The sequence below is a fragment of the Sodiomyces alcalophilus genome, assembly GCF_042370955.1.
Source record: "Sodiomyces alcalophilus JCM 7366 unplaced genomic scaffold ACRALscaffold_1, whole genome shotgun sequence".
Classification (NCBI taxonomy): Eukaryota; Fungi; Ascomycota; class Sordariomycetes; order Glomerellales; family Plectosphaerellaceae; genus Sodiomyces; species Sodiomyces alcalophilus.
Window position 1 is genome coordinate 1800112 of NW_027263532.1, and position 16940 is coordinate 1817051.

Sequence of the window (16940 nt, forward strand, 5' to 3'; positions counted from 1 at the left end):
GGCATTGCGTGCATATCACCGTGTCCTATCTGTATGCTAGGATCAGATACCCCCGTTTGCAGTGATCCTATGTCTAGAGGTTCTTTTCTCTCTTCCCTTTTCTTTGGCCTTTACTTCAACAAGTCCTTGGTGCATTCATCATGTGAACCACCCCCTCACGCCTTCCCCTTGCCCTTCTTCTTCTTCCCGCCCTTCTCCTCCAGAGCACCGCCAGATCCACCAGCGCCGCCCATCATGGCAGCCATGGGATCCCCCTGCATCTCCTTCATGATATCCTTGAACAGATTCTCGCTGACACCGCCCCCGGTCATGGCAGGGCTGATGTACGGCACAAGCTCGGGAATCTTCCACCCGCGCGGCACGGCGGGACGAGGCCAAGGTTTACCGGCGGGGATGGCGGGAGGGACGCCCTGGATACGAGCGCGGAGGACGAGGCTATCCTCCTTGACGGGGTTGGCGCGGAGGTGCTCGGCGACGAGGAGGTACAGGTGGTGCTTGTTGGCGACCGGGCGGGACGGGGAGGCGACGGGGAGGCGGCCCTTGGCGGCGTCGGACGGGAGGCGCACCTTGACGCGGCCCGGGTTGCCCCAGTCCTTGGGGTGGGACTTGGCCGGTTCGAAGAGGGTGGGGAGGCGGAGGGCGGCGCAGGCGTTGACAATCTCCCGCGCCAGCGGGTTGGGGACGGCCAGGTGGGAGGCTACGCGGCGGCCCTCGGCACGGGTGCGGGTTGCGTCGAAGTAGACGGGGTAGAGGCAGTGGTAGTCTGCGTATTGCTTCGCGTCGGAGGTGGTATGGAAGTTGGCGTCTTGTGAGGGTGGTTGTTGTTGTGTAAATGGGTGCCGGGAGGAGGCCGACGGGGCGGAGGCGACGTTGGATTGGGATGGGGTAACAGTCTTGGGATCCACCACGCGGCGGCGGATGATGTCTGTGTCGGCGAATTCTTCAATGTCGGCTTCGGAGGGGTCAGAGGGTTCGAGGTCCGAGTCGGACACTTCTTCTATGCGAGCGTGGGACATGGTGGGATGACGAGGAGAGGGAGCCACCGGTGTGTGGAAGTGTGTCGATTATCAAGGTTGAAGTAGAGCCTCCTCTTTGCAGGGTACCGTTATTTAGGAAGAGATGGGGTGGATGTTGGAAATGGTGGGTATTAACGATAAGCTTCGTCGGTTGCTGGGCTTGTTTCTGTCAGAACACGAATATACGAAAGGAGACTTGTGTTATTGGCAAGAGTAGAGGTATATTTGGAAAGTCATTAATAATGTTTTAAGGTTGTACCATATAACCCCTGTTTTATTGTGTTAAAGGTACTTTCGCGGTTTACCCTTTTAGGAAATTCAAAAAGGCTGAAGAAACGTACCTTTACTAACATCACCTACCTACGTTGTATATATATTATATAACGTATTCGTCGTACGTTATATATTAATCCTGGATCTGATTCTAATCCCTAGTTAATATCAGGTTCGAATAGCGAAAATACTAGCTAAAATAACTGTCCGGTCCTCGAGCAGTCCCAAAAAGAGAATAAGGACGAGGCCAAGGACGATATCAGTTACGTCAATGCCACGTTAAGGAGCTACAAGTTGGATAGATGGGATACTTAATCCCCCTGGTTTGGTACATCTAAAACCCTGTATTTCACATAGAAAACGCCTTTTTTAATGTACCTACTTGTACTCTATCCGCTTATTATCGTGATACTATTGGTGTATTTGGATCCGCAAGTATACCACACATAATTAAACAGGGGTTAGGGTGTACTATAAGAACCCTACTATTTTATAAGCCTGGAGTTATCGTGTTTTTCTATATTAAAGATATTATTATAAACTATAGTAATAAAACGACAGCTAAAAAAGCTATAGAAAACCTTAAATAGTATTATACTCTATATCTATCTAAACGGCTATGTTATAGGCTTGGAACTACGAAAGTAGAAGAGGGACTCGGAATAACCAAGTTCCGAGCCGAAGGCATAGAAAAGTCTCTACACTACAGGTTACGTAAGGTAGATTAAGACAATACACATAAGGTGTCTTTTGGCAGATTGATGATATCTCTACGTTGTGATTATTTGACATTACGTGCTAATTATAACCGCTAGCTTTGTTTCCATGTCCGAGAACCAGAATTCTAGGTCGCCACGCATCGGGAAACAAGTCCAGCCTTCGCCTTCATCTTGACCATGTCCACACGTATTCCTATCCGTGATCCGAACCGTTGTGGCTTGAAGCTTTACCGCTATTCCGACCCTGGAATACACTCTGCGCAGGAGGCAAATCCGCGACGGTTTTGTATAGGATTTCATAGGGTCGATGTCGAGTCGGCACTGACCAAGTGACCGCTGCGCACCGCTTTCGTATTCAAGCAATATTCCCGTGCATAATTCCTCTTGATCGCCGTGGAAAACGCTGACGCGGTAAACGTTGTCGAGGGTGGCCATGGAGAAACATGCATTTCGGAACGGAGGCTCGCCAACGGACGGCCAGTGGACCGGATCAATTGGCGCGCAGCGATTGTCTTCACTATATGCGCCGAATATAGAGATAGGTTGTACTTCGGGTATATCGCAGACGAGGCTCAATGGTGAGGCCCTAATTCGAAACTTGGCCTCCCTTGAGCCGAGGCCTACTATCACATCGCCGGCAAGTCTCAAGCGAAACTATGGAAGGATTAAAACTCAAATCGCATGCTTTCGGGCCATGGGCGAACGTACAAGTAGGCAGGATTCTCCGTCGAATCGTGACTTTCCAACCCCAAATGCCACAATCGAGTCACTCGCTGAAACTGGCACATATACCCAGACGGCGGACTGTTGGCGTCGACGGGAGAGTCGGGAACATGATGCCCTGGCGCATGGGGCAAGTGCTGTATGAGCATGGACGGCATAGATATCGCCTGAGTGGACAAAGAAAGTGATTCCAAATATCTTGGACAGCTCAATTGTGCGGAAACGCATGGACGGTCCGAGAATAGCAGGCCAGAGGAGGCATTGTTCCAAGTTGGGTGGCGAAGGAGTGTCCCATATGCGTAGCCCGTCGCATGTTGCAGGCACGTCGAGACGCGCATATCGAAACTTGATCAGTGAGAAAACGTCAAGTCCCAGCTTTGCTACTAACCAGCAGGACATACCTTGAAGTGTGCGGTGATGTCCTGGATCTTATCCGCCTCAAGAATAACGAATGCGAGGTGGTCAGTTCGCTGTTGTTGGTATCGCAAGCTCCTGGCCAGCCTCTCAATCCGTCTGATGCCGTACGAGTCGATAGTCAGCCGGACAGCGTGGAGTCGATTGGCGAATTCTGAAACTTCTGGACTGCCCCCACGCTCCCATGCTTCAACTCTCTGTAAAGGAACTGAGGCCTCGGCCGATGGGGCGGAGCGAAGGAGTCGAGAAAGGCCGAGAACCGCGCTATATCGCCAAAAGGGGCTCGTCGAGGAATACTCCTGGATCACACGCAGTATTTCTGGCGGGAGATCCATGATTCTCCTCATACCAAGGCCCGATGCTAGCGAAGCATCCGGAGGAATATCCCGTGCCTCGAGGAAGAGATTGGGCGCATGTCGCCATGGAGTCACCCAGTGAGTAGCAGCCCACAAGCGATCCTGTCCCAGTGGCTTTGCTACGTCGAGACACCCGGAGTGTACGGTGGACGATTCAGCCGAGGCGGCACACTGTCGGCAGCCCGGTCGTCGACATAGGAGCATACCGTCAACACGCTGGATACCTGGGCCATAGTCGGGGAACTTGAAGGTTTGTGCGGAGCGCAAAGAGGACACTGGGTCGAATACTAATCACGGTCAGAATTGCCGATACGTCCAGTCATATAGGACATCGTACACGCAACACATATCTCGTCGACGACGATGGGACTGCCGCAGAGGCCACAGTGTGGCCGGGGCCTGATATGGCTGTCTGGGGTTCCCATCTTGAGTACAGGACGAATTTATACATAGGTCGGAAGGACATTCCTCAGTAGATAACGTATCAGCTTCCACAGCTGACTAATGTCTTGTAGGCTGGGTTTCTTATAACTGATGGTGGCCAGGAGCATAAGAACCACTCTACTCGCTTGCAGTTCCCGCCGGCAGGCAATATCAAGCAGAGAGCCGTCCTTCTGCCGTCGTCTTATGTCCAGCTCAGCCCGACGGCGACACCCGAGTCTTTACGTGGATGAAGGACGCCGACAACATTTTCTATTCTGACACCGTGCTGCTCCCGATTGTGCGGGAACCTTGCGAGTCTATGTAGACGTCAGTCGTGAGATGTGGATTGTTACCTACGTCTACGGCCAGCCCATGGTCGACAACGACGTGCTGGACTTTGGAAATGATGAGAAAGCCAAGGCTTGGTTTGATGAGGATATCGGAGGCACAGCGGTGGTATCGACAGGACGACCGTTACGAAGAGGCTTGGAAAGGTAACACAATAAGTCGCGACTAACAGTAACGTTATCGTGACACGATGACTGGCTTCTTAACCCAGACGCCGCGCCATAAACAATACGCCTTGCTTTAGTTGTGTCTGATGTTTCTGTTCTTGAAGCTTGTACCGGGAGGATGATCCTCCACTCGAAATTTGCAGTATGGATGCGCACACAAGCCATCCTTGACGCTGGGACACTAAAGCTTCATCAGCTGCTGTTCTGCATGCTTTGCTATACTTAAGGGGGGAAAGCCGGGAAACTCACATGATGCCCATAGATACAATATTCAACCTCACACTCTTGTCCCTTGCCACAAGGATTGAACCGCGCAAGGAAAGAAAGAGCTCGAAGATCATCCTCGCTCGCCTTGTACTTGTGCTCAAAGGAACATTCATTCCCCTTGGCGCAATGGCCCTTCAGGTAGTGGTTGTTGCATAATCTGCACGTGTCCTTTCTCTTTTTGATGGCGTCCACCACCGCCGGGTTCGCCACTATGGGTTTGTCGAGGCCTCGGGGCCCAGGGTTCCAAGCGGACGTCTCGGGACCGACCTCCCGTGCGCTTTTCCGGGCCTGGGAAGCGGCCACAGTCGCATTCGCGTGGCCCAGCGGGAGGATAATGTGCGGGGGCGGGCTGGCGTTGGCGAGGGCTGTGATGCCTGCCCACGATGGCGACGACATGGTCGTGCTACTACTGACCGACCCGGCGCTGGTGGTGGTGGTGGTGGTGGCTGTTGATCCCTGGGAAAGAGTCGTGGCCGGTGCGGGCCCGTGGCTGGAAGGACTCGATCGTCGCGGGACCGGCCTTCCGTCGGCCGTCTTGTCGGCGAGCTTGTCTTTCCGGAACAATGTGTCGAGGTGAATTTTGTTGACCCCTGTGTTTCGCAGCTCTCGCACCGTCGGGACACCCTCGATGACGGTGACGCGGTTTCGAGCATCGTCGTCCTTGAGTATCTCGTCCAGAAACGGCGCATACCCCGAGTCGTGGGAGATTCCTAAGAGGATATGCTTGCAGTTGTGATTGCCCAGATTCCACCTGGTAGCCTCTGTCGCGTTTGTCGGTGGTCAGCCGGAACATCAATCACAAGTTCCACGCCACCAACAGAACCATGTCAAGGAACGAACGGGATGGTTATATTTGGTATTTACCTTTGATTTTCGAGTCGGCTCGTTCCTTTCCGTGCCCGACATCGATGAAATCAAATGAGGCCTTGGCCTGCGTGAAACCCAATGTAAAGTCTTTAAATTCCGAATCGTTCTCGACGCAGCCGTGTCGCCTCATGGCTCTGGCGAGTCCTGCCAGATTAGCACAGACTTTGGCGATGACTTCGACGTCGTCGGCGAGCTTTCCATAATGCCCTGCTATTTCGGCACGAAGGGCATAGGCGGCTTTCTTTCCACCTTCCATCCCTTGTCGGACCAATTCCTCCAGGAACTAGAATACATCGTCAGTGGGTCGACACCGTAGGAGATGAAGGGGGGAAAGGGCCGGGTTGACGGGAGAAACGTACAATAAGGCCGTCGCCATCAATAAGGATCAAGACGTAAGGATTGCGGTTCTAGGAGGAGTTTAGCCTCTGACGTTTCGATACCTCGCCTCGTACAAGGACGAAGATCTACCTTTAAACTAACGTTGGCCTTGGAAGCATCTATCAGACGCTGCAGGAGCTCTCTTCTCGACTTTTGGGCCTCTTCTAAATCGGACTGTGCTTCGCTGAGCTGTTGAATGAGTTCCGCATTCTTCGCACGGAGGAGCCTCTCGGTGTTTTCGCAATAGATCAGGAGGTCCTACTACCCGTTCACATCAGTCCAGTCTGACCAAAAGAGAAAGCGGGAGAATCGAACGGGATGGGCGGGAATGGGAGTATTCGAGTGCTGTCTATGTTTGCGCGTACCGTGATCAACTCATCGCTCGAGACTCGCTGCGTCTGAAGACTCTGATATCGCGAGACGAATTTCAAAATTTCCTGACTGAGGCTCGCCATTTGGGCTCATATATGGACCGTCTGGCCTGGCCGGCGTGGGCTGCTTCAGGACGAGAAACGAGACGACGGCCTCCTGACAACTTGAGCAGAGAAGCGGGAAATTGAAGATTCTGATAGACAGAGGTAGGTCTTTTATAAGTCGACTGGCTGCCACGATATTCGGTATTCGATCCAATCAATATTGGGAGGCTGTGCAGATACTCAACTGTGAAGTGGTGGGAAGGTTAACAAGGAGGGTAAAAGGGAAGAAAAACCAACCTAAAGAAGAAGTATGAAAAGACTGATCTAAAGCACGGTGACAACTTTTCGGGAAGAAGGCGAGGAGAATAGGATGTTCGTATCCATCATAGCAAACAGCAAATAGGCTGAGGATGCATGGCCAAGAGACTGGCAGAGGACCTTGTTTGTTCTCTTTTAGCGGGTAGTCGAAGATAATGAGTAGGATAGCAATAAAATGTCCACTCACTCTGCAGATGCGGGATCTGTTGTTTGTATTCATCGTATCTAATGAGCCCTGTATGCATTAGATGAGCGACTCGGCGTGAGGACGTAGGCCTCTTATCATTTTCCCAGTTATAGCTTCGTTGTCGTGCTGACATTGGTGTCGATGTATTCTGGATATGTGCGGAAAGGTGATGACATTGACTGCAGGACCAAGGAAAGACGATGACATGGACTGTCATCCCACGTCTGGAAAGGCAAGAATTGAGAGTCGGGATAGTCTGTATAAAATCCTCGTTAGAACAATATATGCTGACTAGAAGTATATCGTCAAGGGGCAGAGACGGAGTTGTTCAAATCTCGACCCTCGGTGAGGTAGAGAGACAAGGTGGATCGAAACTGACCGAGATTATGGTCTGGGGTAGGGAACTTTGGGACGTACCACCAGCTGATATGGTTGTACACTGTAGGCACCCAGGTACCAGTACAAATATCACGGACGCAGATTAAACCCATCTGAACAACTCGGCAGAACCAAGATATCACACCTCTCCCTCATCTCGAGTTGAGCATGTCCGTTCAAAGCCACTATCATGGCCATTCGCCGCCGCCCAGGTATGTGGCGCCACCACATGGAATGCGCCCTCTCCAACGCCATCAACGCGAGTGGGTTGCGACGACCATCCATGTCCGTCTCGCCAACCGCCGCTGGGTTTTGATAACGATCGTCCTGTGAAGCCGCGACTCAAGAGGCAGCTATACCATCGCAGAGTCGTCGACAATGCCTCGATTAAAATCTCTAAGTGTACTCAACGCCTACAGTAAACCCTTGGATCTGTTTCTCTCCCGGCGTGGACACGAGTGCGGCTCTGCTGGCCCAGTCGCTCGCATCTAAATGACAAACCCATTCCCACTCCCCTGTTTTTAGCTCGAATTCAGCTCTCCTTGCTCTCTCCAGCCCATTTCAGGTGCACCAAAAAACCTCCTCATTAAGGGGAAAATGACAGGAAAGAAATGTGAAATAGAAAAAAGGGGAAATGAAAAGGAAGAAGGCGTAATGTAATCGTACAAAGTATCAAAAACAAAACATGTGAATCCTTGCTGCCCCAAGACGCCGTGCTCACTCACTATTGCTTTCTCTTCTTTTTCCTCCCTTGTCTCCAGAAAGCTCATCATGTAGTTTTCCCTCTTATGTACTGAAAACACCGCCCAGGAAATCACCACGACAAATCAAGACGACTTCTTCTGGTCAGGGCCCAGCCAGGACGGGGCCGCGTCCCACTTCTTGCTGTACAGCTCCTCCTCGGTCCAGTAAAACTCGTCCTTCTCCTGGAGGAACTGCCTGTGCAGGGCCTCGAGGAAGGCGCCGGGGATCTGCTGCCCGACGGCAATCTTGATGAGGTCGTGCTTGCCGGACCAGAGGTGCTTGACAAAAGTGCCCAGGCACTCGGAGCGGTCCTCGGGGAACCCGTTGGCCTCGGCGCACGGCAGCTCCTTGACGCTGTCCTTGTAGTCGTAGCGGATAAAGTTGCCGAAGCCGCCCTGGTCCGACGGCCGGCCGAAGGCGACGGTCCGGTACTCGACGCAGCCCGGGTACTTGCTGTCGTCGTCGGCGCACACGGCCCAGTCGTCCATCATGTTGAAGGTCACGGGGTTGTTCTGGGCGATGATGAAGCCCGTGTTGTCGTACAGCTTGCCCTTCTTGTCGCGGTTGTGCTGGGCCTTGGGGTCGATGGAGAGCGAGACGAGGTCCTTCTTGGCGTCGATGTCCCAGTAGTTGAGGAGCCACTCGACGGGGAGGTCCATGTGGTTGAAGATGGCGTCCGAGTCCATGTACACGCACGTCTCGTGCTTTTCGAGAATCTTGCGGATGATGAACGGCTTCTTCCACGAGGCGCGGCGGTCTGTGAATTCGCCCGTCTTGACAAAGTAGTATTTATACCCGTGGATCTTGGCTGTATTGTGTTAGTCTAGGCGATATTTTGCTTCTTCTTGCGACCAGAGTGGACAAACCAAAGAGCCAGTGCTGCAGCACACCAAGCGACAAGCCGTGAATCTCCTCAGGCTTATCCCAGGTCAGGACTTTGTTACCGAAAGCCTGTCCCGGTTCGTCAAAGCCCCGGCTGTCCAGGTCGAATACGCAAAGGTTCTTGCCCAGGGGCTTGGTCCATCGCTTCTTCCCTCCCTCGGGGAACTTCCACTCAAAGGCGCCATACGGCTTATACTTGGGATCGTCGAGCTTGATAGACGCGGGTGAGACCTTTTCCATGAAGAATTTGTTGAGTTCCTGATAATGAGCTGATACTCCGCCACTCGCCGTGGAGCCGATGCCGATGCCGTCTGCATTGGATCTAGGTGATGGAACGAGTCAGCGGAGATGAAGGGAATCGTCGGCACGGATTTTGCAAGGCAAAGAGCGGCGGGAATGGGGAAAAAAAGAAGGAGACGACGTACAAGGATTGAAAGTCCCACGAGTCGATGCGCCTGGACGCGAGGCCAATGAAGATGAGGATGAGTACAACGGCGGCGACGGCAAGGCCCGCCGCCTTATTCGACCGCAGCAAGCCGGGAATCATGGTTCAACCCAGGCGCAACCGAGGGTGGTATGGCGCGTCAAAACGGTTTGGGAATGAGTGAATGCGATGCGTGGGCGAGTCGAAGATCCAGTTGTCCGAGTTGAAATGAGAGCGGTGCAAGGCCGCGTGTGGTTGAAAGAATGGCGTTGAGCGTTGCAAGGGGGGACACGAAATCGGATTTGGGCCAAGAAAATGAACGAAACGGGGCACCGAAAAGGACCCCAAGAGTTGAACAGGGGTTGCCAGGCGAGGGAAAGTAAAGACGGGGGAAAAAAAAGACGCGACGAGCTACTAAAACTCTTCCTGGGCCTGCTATGTGTGACGCTCAAATGTCTCGCCCTAGGTTGCGGGTTGAATCAAAAGAGGAATGAAGGATTAAGGATGGAACACAGGGGCAAGAAGAAAAAAAAGAGAGATAGAATTGCCCTTCTCCCTTAATCCTGACCATGCATGAGAGACGATATTGTAGGTACTTTTTTTTCGGCTTTAAAATTACGACATGCGAGCTTGACTCGCCCAGCCGGACGGTTATATTGGACGTTGGGCCTGGTCCGATCTGGGCTCTCTCTGGCTGGGTCGATTAAAGGGTGGGGATTTTAGCAGGGGGTCCAGTAACGAATCCCGATAGGGGGAGAAGAAAAGGAGGAAAAGGGGCGAAAGGGGCGAAAGGGGAAAGGGGGGGAAAGGGGGTAAGTAATAAGTGAAGTTATTAGTACAGTACAAGAGCCTGATGCTTACCATGAACCGTCCCCGAGCAACAGTTTGTGGCGTATCACCGGTCAATGGCTTGTGCCACACCGTTGGCGAGCCACAGTTCCTTTCAATTCTTTCGCCTCTGTTTCTCTGGTCGAATCGTGTCGCATCGCATTGCTGGTGTTGATGATCCCTACTACATTTTGCTTGTGGCCACCTTGCAAGAGAAGATCAAGATCTCCTTGGCTTTGAAAATAATCTAAAATAAAACTAAAATAAAGTAAGAATCCAAAAGGGGGTTGACAGCCCGGTCTCACAGTCGTCCAGCGAATCAACTGCTAGATTCCATTGATCTTCAGTCGACGCTAGTCGTCATTCGGTTTAGACAATGTCTTCGCCACGAGACAATGTTCTAAGAACTTCGCCTCCCCAGCCATCGCACTCTCAAGGCAAGCGGTGATACAAATACCAAGGAGGCTCTCAATTCCTCTGTATATCTTGGGGAAAATCAAACATTTACAAAGAAACGTTCAATTCGGTACCTGGGAAGGAAAAGATATCACATTCCACTGTGTGTATACGTACGTCGTATATACATGCTTGAGAAACACGCGTCGTCTCTTAGATATCAATACCCCTGAAGATCAGCAACTAGATTTCTCGCCTCCCGCTTGTTTTCCCCGCCCGCCTTGAACGCCAGAGAGAAACGGACATGAATCTAAAGGAAAAAAGAAACGCCCACGTCGCTACATCGGAGGAGGATCATACTGATTCATCAGGCTCCAGAAACTATCATCCCCGAATGCGCCCTCGAATATGTCCGATGGCGTCTGCACCGTCGTCATGACTGGCTGCGCACCCGGCCCTGCCGGTGTCTGGTACGACGACGACCCTTCTTGGTAAATACCGACATCGTTGTAGAGAATGTCCCCTATCGCAAAGAGCGGCGCCATGTTGCTAAAGTCGAAATTGCTCGCCATCCCCCAGTCCGGACTGGCCGTCGTCGGCCGGAACGTCTCCACCGACGGCAACGCCCCCGGTGTTTCCAGCGTGGCCCGTGATGTACCCCCGCTCCTGTCCAGTTCGGGCGGCGTGTTGTCCGTCGTCGACGGCCCCGTCGTGCCGGACTCACGCGAGGACCCGAGCGTCTCCCGCCCACCCGACGACATGGACGTCTGCGAGACGGTCGACGCCACGCTGCGCGCCGGCGCCTGGTTGCCGATGGCTTTCGTCAGCTTGGCGTAGATGGCCTGGAGCACGCCCCTCGCCGCCTTGGCCAATCTGTTCCTCTCCGATATGGCATCGAACCTCTCCATCGTCCACTGGAATTCCTGCAACGCTTTCGGCGCAAGGTCCAGGTTCTCCTTGGGGAAAAGGATGTGGATCGACGCCATGAGCACGGCCGCGTCGAAGCTTCCAAAGAAGAGTTGGAAACTGCTTTCGTTAGACCATGAAAGCGGGTGTAGTCAATTGGAAAGGACGGACAAAAAGAAGGGGAACGTACTTCCTCCAAGACCTGGGTTCCATGCCCTGGAACGCATTCATCTGATTCTGCAGGCTGTCTATGCTCTCCCGGAGTGCCACCAACCGGCTCTCCCTGCGGTGGAACAAATAAGGCCGATGCAGCGCGATAAAGTTAAAGTGGTAAAGCTGCAACAGGTAGGACCTGCATCCCGGCAGCCACCAACAATCGGGATGATCGTCCCATCGCATATCCGGGTTCTCCTGTCGAAAGTATGCCGGAATCTCCTCCGCCACCCTCAGCGCTTGTTCGTGCACCCAATTGACCTTGTCGTAGTTCTTCGGGCAGGGCCCATCCTGCTCCAGTTCCACAACCTGCGTGAGCGGAATGACGAGCTTGAGCGCGGTAAGCTGCTTCGTCAGAGGCGTTGGCGGGTCCATCTCCTCGTCTCGTACGCGAAGCGGCGTCCTTCGTCGATCCTTGGGTGTCGGCGCGTCTATTGGCAAGCTTGGCCGCGGTGCTCGCCAGTCGACGGTACCTGGTCGGCCTAGGACGACTGCGCAGTGGAGGTCCCTACGTAGTGACACACACATACACCCGTAAGCCTATGATTGTTTCGACGAGAGGGTGTCAAGAACTTGGCGACATACCACATCAATAATACCATGTACAGTCTCCGTCGGCTCTGGATGTGCCATTGGTTCTCGAGCACATCTTCGAGAGAATCACTCGCAGGTCTCGGGTCCATGGAATCTCTGTGCATCCCGGTTTCTTGAGCATCTTTAATGGCGCTTCCAATCGCATGCCACTACGGTGTCCATCAGCCACGACTGCGACGAGCACATTGCAAGGAAGGGGGATCTATCAATAGTTACCGCATCCGCTACTCTCCCCGTGTGCTTCAGAAAGCTGGCTCTCAAAAACGAAGCTTGCACGGCCACCAAAGTCATCTGCCGCTTGCCCAGCAAGTGCATGATGGCGACTCCAGACTCGCTGTAGTCCGTCGCAAGATCCTCAAACGTCATGTTTCCGGCGTACTTTAAATGATCAAAGTACTCGTGCGGCTCTTCGGTGATGGCCAGGAGCGCCGTCGCCAGGACCTGGAACAGCAATGCCGGGTACATCCTCATGTCAGGCGACAAGCCCTGGGGACCAGACGAGGAGAGGACCCCAAAGGAGATGTTGTCCCAGTCGGCCAGCTGCTGCATGAACACGTCCTCGTCGAGGGCGTACGAGTTGTGGTTGAACTCTTTCAGGTAGATGCGTATGAGCCTCTCCATGTAGCTCTTGGCCGGGAGCTGCCTGATCAGGGCCTTGTAATTTTCCTTTGTTATGACCACATCGTCGCCGATGGCCCCGTACGGCGACGCGAGTCTCGCATCCCCGTCGACCCCTTCGATCTTCCTCAGGAACCCGAGCGTAGACCCATTGGATTGGGAGTAGCCCCAGTTGGCAGCGGCGGTGGAGAGGCTTTGAAAGGGAGGTAGCGTGGTGGGCCCGTCGCGCTCGCGTCTCCCCCCGTTCTGCATCGAGGTCCTCCCCAGTTCCTTGGCCGTCGGCGCACCGGTTTCGTACTGGCAGGCCATCTGTTTGTTTCGCGACTTGCAGTTGCCGCAAGGCAGTTCACGATCGCACTGGTCCGCGTCCGGTCAGATTAGCTGGGAGAGCTCCAAGTCGGACGGGGTGACCGACTTTCTGTTTCCTCCTGTGACATTCCGTGCACGATATGATTATGCGCCGACGCTTCTTGGGTGGCGCGCGGTGATCCCGCACCGCCTCGGGATTGTTATCGCGTCTTGGGGTTGGGGCGAAGCCATCCATGTTGCTTGCCGCGCCTGTCACCATGACGGCGGACGGTTCGGCGTGATGGTAGGCAGCTGTCGATGGTGTGGAGTGACGAAGCGATCAAGCAGGATGCCTCGGGGTAGGGTCCTTGGGAGAGACGGTTTGTGCTATAAGGTACAGTGAGTAAGCAGAGGTGATGAGTAGGTAACGCGCATAGGTGGCTACGAAACTACTCGTCATTAATGATTACCCACTATACGTTGGGATTTCGGAAGTGTACAGTGTAATCGTGTGATGAGCGTCAGCCGTGTCGCGTCCTATCGTGGGTCGAGGCTGCTGGCGATCGAGTTCGCGTTTTCCCAATCGGATCCCTATGTAATCCGAGGTGGGGGAGATGTGCAATACTTGGTATGTACGTTGTACATACGAAGTATTCGTATTACTCCGTGCCTTGCTCCGTAAGGTACTGTACTCCGTACATGTGCAAAGTACTCGACGAGGCGAGCGGTGAGATTGTTGGTGGAGTGGATGACAAAGGTGTGGCTGGGCCGATGTTTAAGGCTGAGGTTTTGCACCACATCTGGTCCTTGTCCCGCCTGTGGGCCCCGCCGACCCCGCTCGTCTTTCCTGTTCCTGAACCGTCAACCGCCAACTGATCGTCATGATCATTGGTCATCCAGTGGGAATAGCTTCAACGGGTGAAGCGAGAGAAATCAACGAGGAACGCCAGGCTTCACACCGTATATGATTCTGGTTTTACAGTCAGAAGACGCAGCTGATAGACTTTTCCCTTGAATCCCCTTGTTATGTTATCCTCCCTTGTTGATTTATACCCCCACCGGCACCCCGCCCCCACCCTTAAAAAAAAAAAAAAAAAAAAAAAAAAAGAAAAAGAAGAAATCATGAGAATATTCGACCATTCAAAAAGCCAGGCCCTTTCTAGGTCATATTGTTATTGTGTCCTCCCTAACGCCGTCGCCTTTACCTGGATGCCACCCCACCCTGCCTCGTGCAAATTGCTGCCTTTCATGCCGCTCCGGCATCATGCACGAAAAATAAATGAAAATAAATAAAAAGGTATCCTTCAAATTACTCGTCCTTTTTCCCCTCCATTGAATGTTACGCATTCTTGGCCACCCGCGAGAGATACGCCTTCCACGCAGTCGTCCGATACCTCTCAGCCTCCGACTGCGGATCGCCGGCCTTCAAGATCCCCCGGCCCACGATGACAATATCGGTGCCCTTTAGGCCGATGAGCTTCTGCGGCGTGTTGTACCGCTGTCCCAGCCCGTCGCCTGCAACGGTGCCGTTCTCCTCCTCTCCTTCGGGCGGCAGCTGACAGCCGGGCGTCATGTGGATGAAGCGGTCGTCCGGCTCCGAGTTGAGGCTCTCCTGGGAGACGAAGCCCATGACAAAGTGGCGGTGCTCCCTCGCGGCCTCCACGCACGCCTGCGTGTACTCGCGGTTCATAAAGTTGCCCGCACTCGACATCTGCGCGAGGATCAGGAGACCGCGCTCTATGGGCGGCTCGTCGATGCCGGCGTACGAATTGTCCTCGCCCTTGCTCTCGTCCCGAGGGAATCTGGGTGACGTTGCCGACTCGTAGTGCTGCGTCAGCGTCGTGACGGAGACGATGCTGCCCTTTCGGCCCGCGGCCTCCCTATCCTGACCGTCCTCGTCCGCGTTCCACCGGCCCGACTCGTCCTGTTGCTCGTCAAAGGTGTCCGACCGCGGCGTGCCGACGGTGACGGAGGTTTTGACCTCGTATTGGTATCGTTCGCGCCATTTCGCCTCGGCCTCGGCGAGGGCAGTCACGGCGGCCTTGCCGGGGACCATGTTGACGTTGACGATATGCGCCCAGTCGATGATGCGGGCAGACCCTCCCACGTACTGCATCTGGACCGTGTGCCCAATGTCGCCAAACTTCCGATCTTCGAATATGAGGAATCCGTGCTTGCGGGCCAAGTGGGCCAGTCTTGCGCCGGTCCCCGTGTGCGGGTGAAAGTCCCAACCCGAGACGACATCGTGGTGTGTCTTGAGCACGACTATGGACGGGCCGACCTTGTCAGCTAGCTGGAGCAGCTCGCGCGCGGTCGAGACGTCGGCGCTGAGGCACAGGTTGGAGGCCTTGAGATTCATCAGGCGCAGGAGATACGCCGTGAGGGGATGAGTCGCCGTCTGCGCCCGGCTGGAGAAGGTCTCCTGCAGGGTGGGGTGAGGCGGCGTGGGCATTGCGAAGGGTGCGCCGAGGCGGTCGAGGAATCGTTGTGTGGCGGTTGTTGCGCTAGCAAACTGTGGCGCAAAACGGTGCTTCTTTTGTTCTCGAGACAAGGACTAGTCGTCAGGTAGGATGATTGAGTCGGATGGAGTTCAGCAGTCGAAACTCGATCGAAAGAGAGACACGAGACGACCCAGAAAGGGTTTTGAAGGAGGACGAGTTGGGTGCGTTGAGAGTGTGCAGAGACACTCGAAGCCACCACGGTCCAGACCACTCACACACACGGCAAAACGGGACGCGGGGGTGAAGCTACTTGGAAGTAGTCCCCTATATTTCGCATGCCCCGCTCGTTGGACCGGAAGTGGTTCCCGTGCAGGTGTAGTCTCTTCGTTGGACAGCGTGGCTGTAATAGGCGTCAAAGCTACCGTTGCGGAACAGCTGAGAAGTTGAAAGAAGGGGAAGAAAAAAATAAATAAAGGAGCGATGACAAAGGGGGGTCAAAGGCTGCGATAGCCTTTTACTAGCGTGCCCAGTTAGGTACCAAATGCGACATGGTCGGGAAGAAAACTACCTAGGATGGCGGCGCTGTACGCTAACTACTGCGTACATGCGCATCGTCCGGGAGTACAACGTAGGGACGAAGTTCAGTGTCGTGTACCTTGGGTAGGTAGTGGGAGGACTTGTGGCGGGGGTGACGGGAGTGGGGCCCTTTAACCAGTATTGCCCAAGTACACTATACCATACTGTGGCCCAGAGTGTTGGTGAGAATTAATTTGACGACGCTAATTGTTGGTTTTGATTTTCGGGAGGGGAGAGCGCCAGGCCGTTGTTCCGACCGCGAGCCCAAGTCCGCGCGGTCGGGTTCAGCTGAAAGACTGTCGTTACATCTCTATTCAGCCTTTTTTTCCAACACTGGCAGGGGAAAAGGTTGGAAACGGCAGAGATCGCCAATGCAATCACCACTAGGGGAGGAAAAAAAGAAAAAAGAAAAGAGAAACGACAGGTAAAAGGATGTACCTTCTGCAATTGGATACCATCCTCTCGCGGAATATGACTTCTTACCCGTCGTGTAGTGGGGATATTACAGCATCTATCTGCCGTGACGGCGGCCGGCTTCCTCCGTCCAGGTCGAATCATACGACGTAGGTTGTATTCGTATATTCGTGCCTACGGGTTATGCAAAGACCCCGTTGCCTTTTTCGGGATTCAGCTTGGAATATCCGTACATCGCAGCCTTAATGTATCGTTAGACAGGGACAACCAAGAGAGTCGTCAGCCAAATGCACGTCAGTGTCGATCCTTTGGCCGTTTCCACAAGTCTGGACAAGTAGATCTTGCTTAGGGCTAGGTAGTCGAGAC

The 16940-nt window shown here is 53.8% G+C and overlaps 6 protein-coding genes across 6 annotated transcripts; 1 reads left to right on the top strand and 5 right to left on the bottom strand.

Annotated features, from left to right (window-relative positions):
- Positions 1-155: 155 nt before the first annotated feature.
- Positions 156-1016, bottom strand: ACRALDRAFT_2092522 (uncharacterized protein; the record flags this gene model as incomplete). The annotated part of the gene is made up of 1 exon (XM_071022592.1): positions 156-1016. One exon carries the CDS (start codon positions 1014-1016, stop codon positions 156-158), a length of 861 nt encoding a protein of 286 aa, XP_070878891.1.
- Positions 1017-4512: 3496 nt separating this feature from the next.
- On the bottom strand, positions 4513-6406 carry ACRALDRAFT_2038636 (uncharacterized protein; the record flags this gene model as incomplete). The annotated part of the gene is made up of 6 exons (XM_071020896.1): positions 4513-4620; positions 4689-5467; positions 5571-5856; positions 5933-5980; positions 6042-6209; positions 6317-6406. 6 exons carry the CDS (start codon positions 6404-6406, stop codon positions 4513-4515), a joined length of 1479 nt encoding a protein of 492 aa, XP_070878892.1.
- A 607-nt stretch (positions 6407-7013) lies between these two features.
- On the top strand, positions 7014-8047 carry ACRALDRAFT_206056 (uncharacterized protein; the record flags this gene model as incomplete). Its single annotated transcript, XM_071021927.1, has 8 exons — positions 7014-7028; positions 7058-7126; positions 7168-7217; positions 7256-7325; positions 7380-7579; positions 7670-7727; positions 7776-7863; positions 7959-8047. 8 exons carry the CDS (start codon positions 7014-7016, stop codon positions 8045-8047), a joined length of 639 nt encoding a protein of 212 aa, XP_070878893.1.
- Positions 8048-8077: 30 nt separating this feature from the next.
- Positions 8078-9423, bottom strand: ACRALDRAFT_2023977 (uncharacterized protein; the record flags this gene model as incomplete). The annotated part of the gene is made up of 3 exons (XM_071020178.1): positions 8078-8802; positions 8861-9198; positions 9302-9423. 3 exons carry the CDS (start codon positions 9421-9423, stop codon positions 8078-8080), a joined length of 1185 nt encoding a protein of 394 aa, XP_070878894.1.
- Positions 9424-10862: 1439 nt separating this feature from the next.
- Positions 10863-13399, bottom strand: ACRALDRAFT_2096576 (uncharacterized protein; the record flags this gene model as incomplete). The annotated part of the gene is made up of 5 exons (XM_071022789.1): positions 10863-11550; positions 11633-12151; positions 12229-12386; positions 12454-13212; positions 13271-13399. The coding sequence occupies 5 exons, from the start codon at positions 13397-13399 to the stop codon at positions 10863-10865; spliced, it is 2253 nt and encodes a 750-aa protein (XP_070878895.1).
- Positions 13400-14259: 860 nt separating this feature from the next.
- ACRALDRAFT_1060141 (uncharacterized protein) lies at positions 14260-16007 on the bottom strand. Its single transcript, XM_071016186.1, has one exon. It carries the CDS (start codon positions 15593-15595, stop codon positions 14483-14485), a length of 1113 nt encoding a protein of 370 aa, XP_070878896.1. The 5' UTR covers positions 15596-16007; the 3' UTR covers positions 14260-14482.
- Positions 16008-16940: the final 933 nt, after the last annotated feature.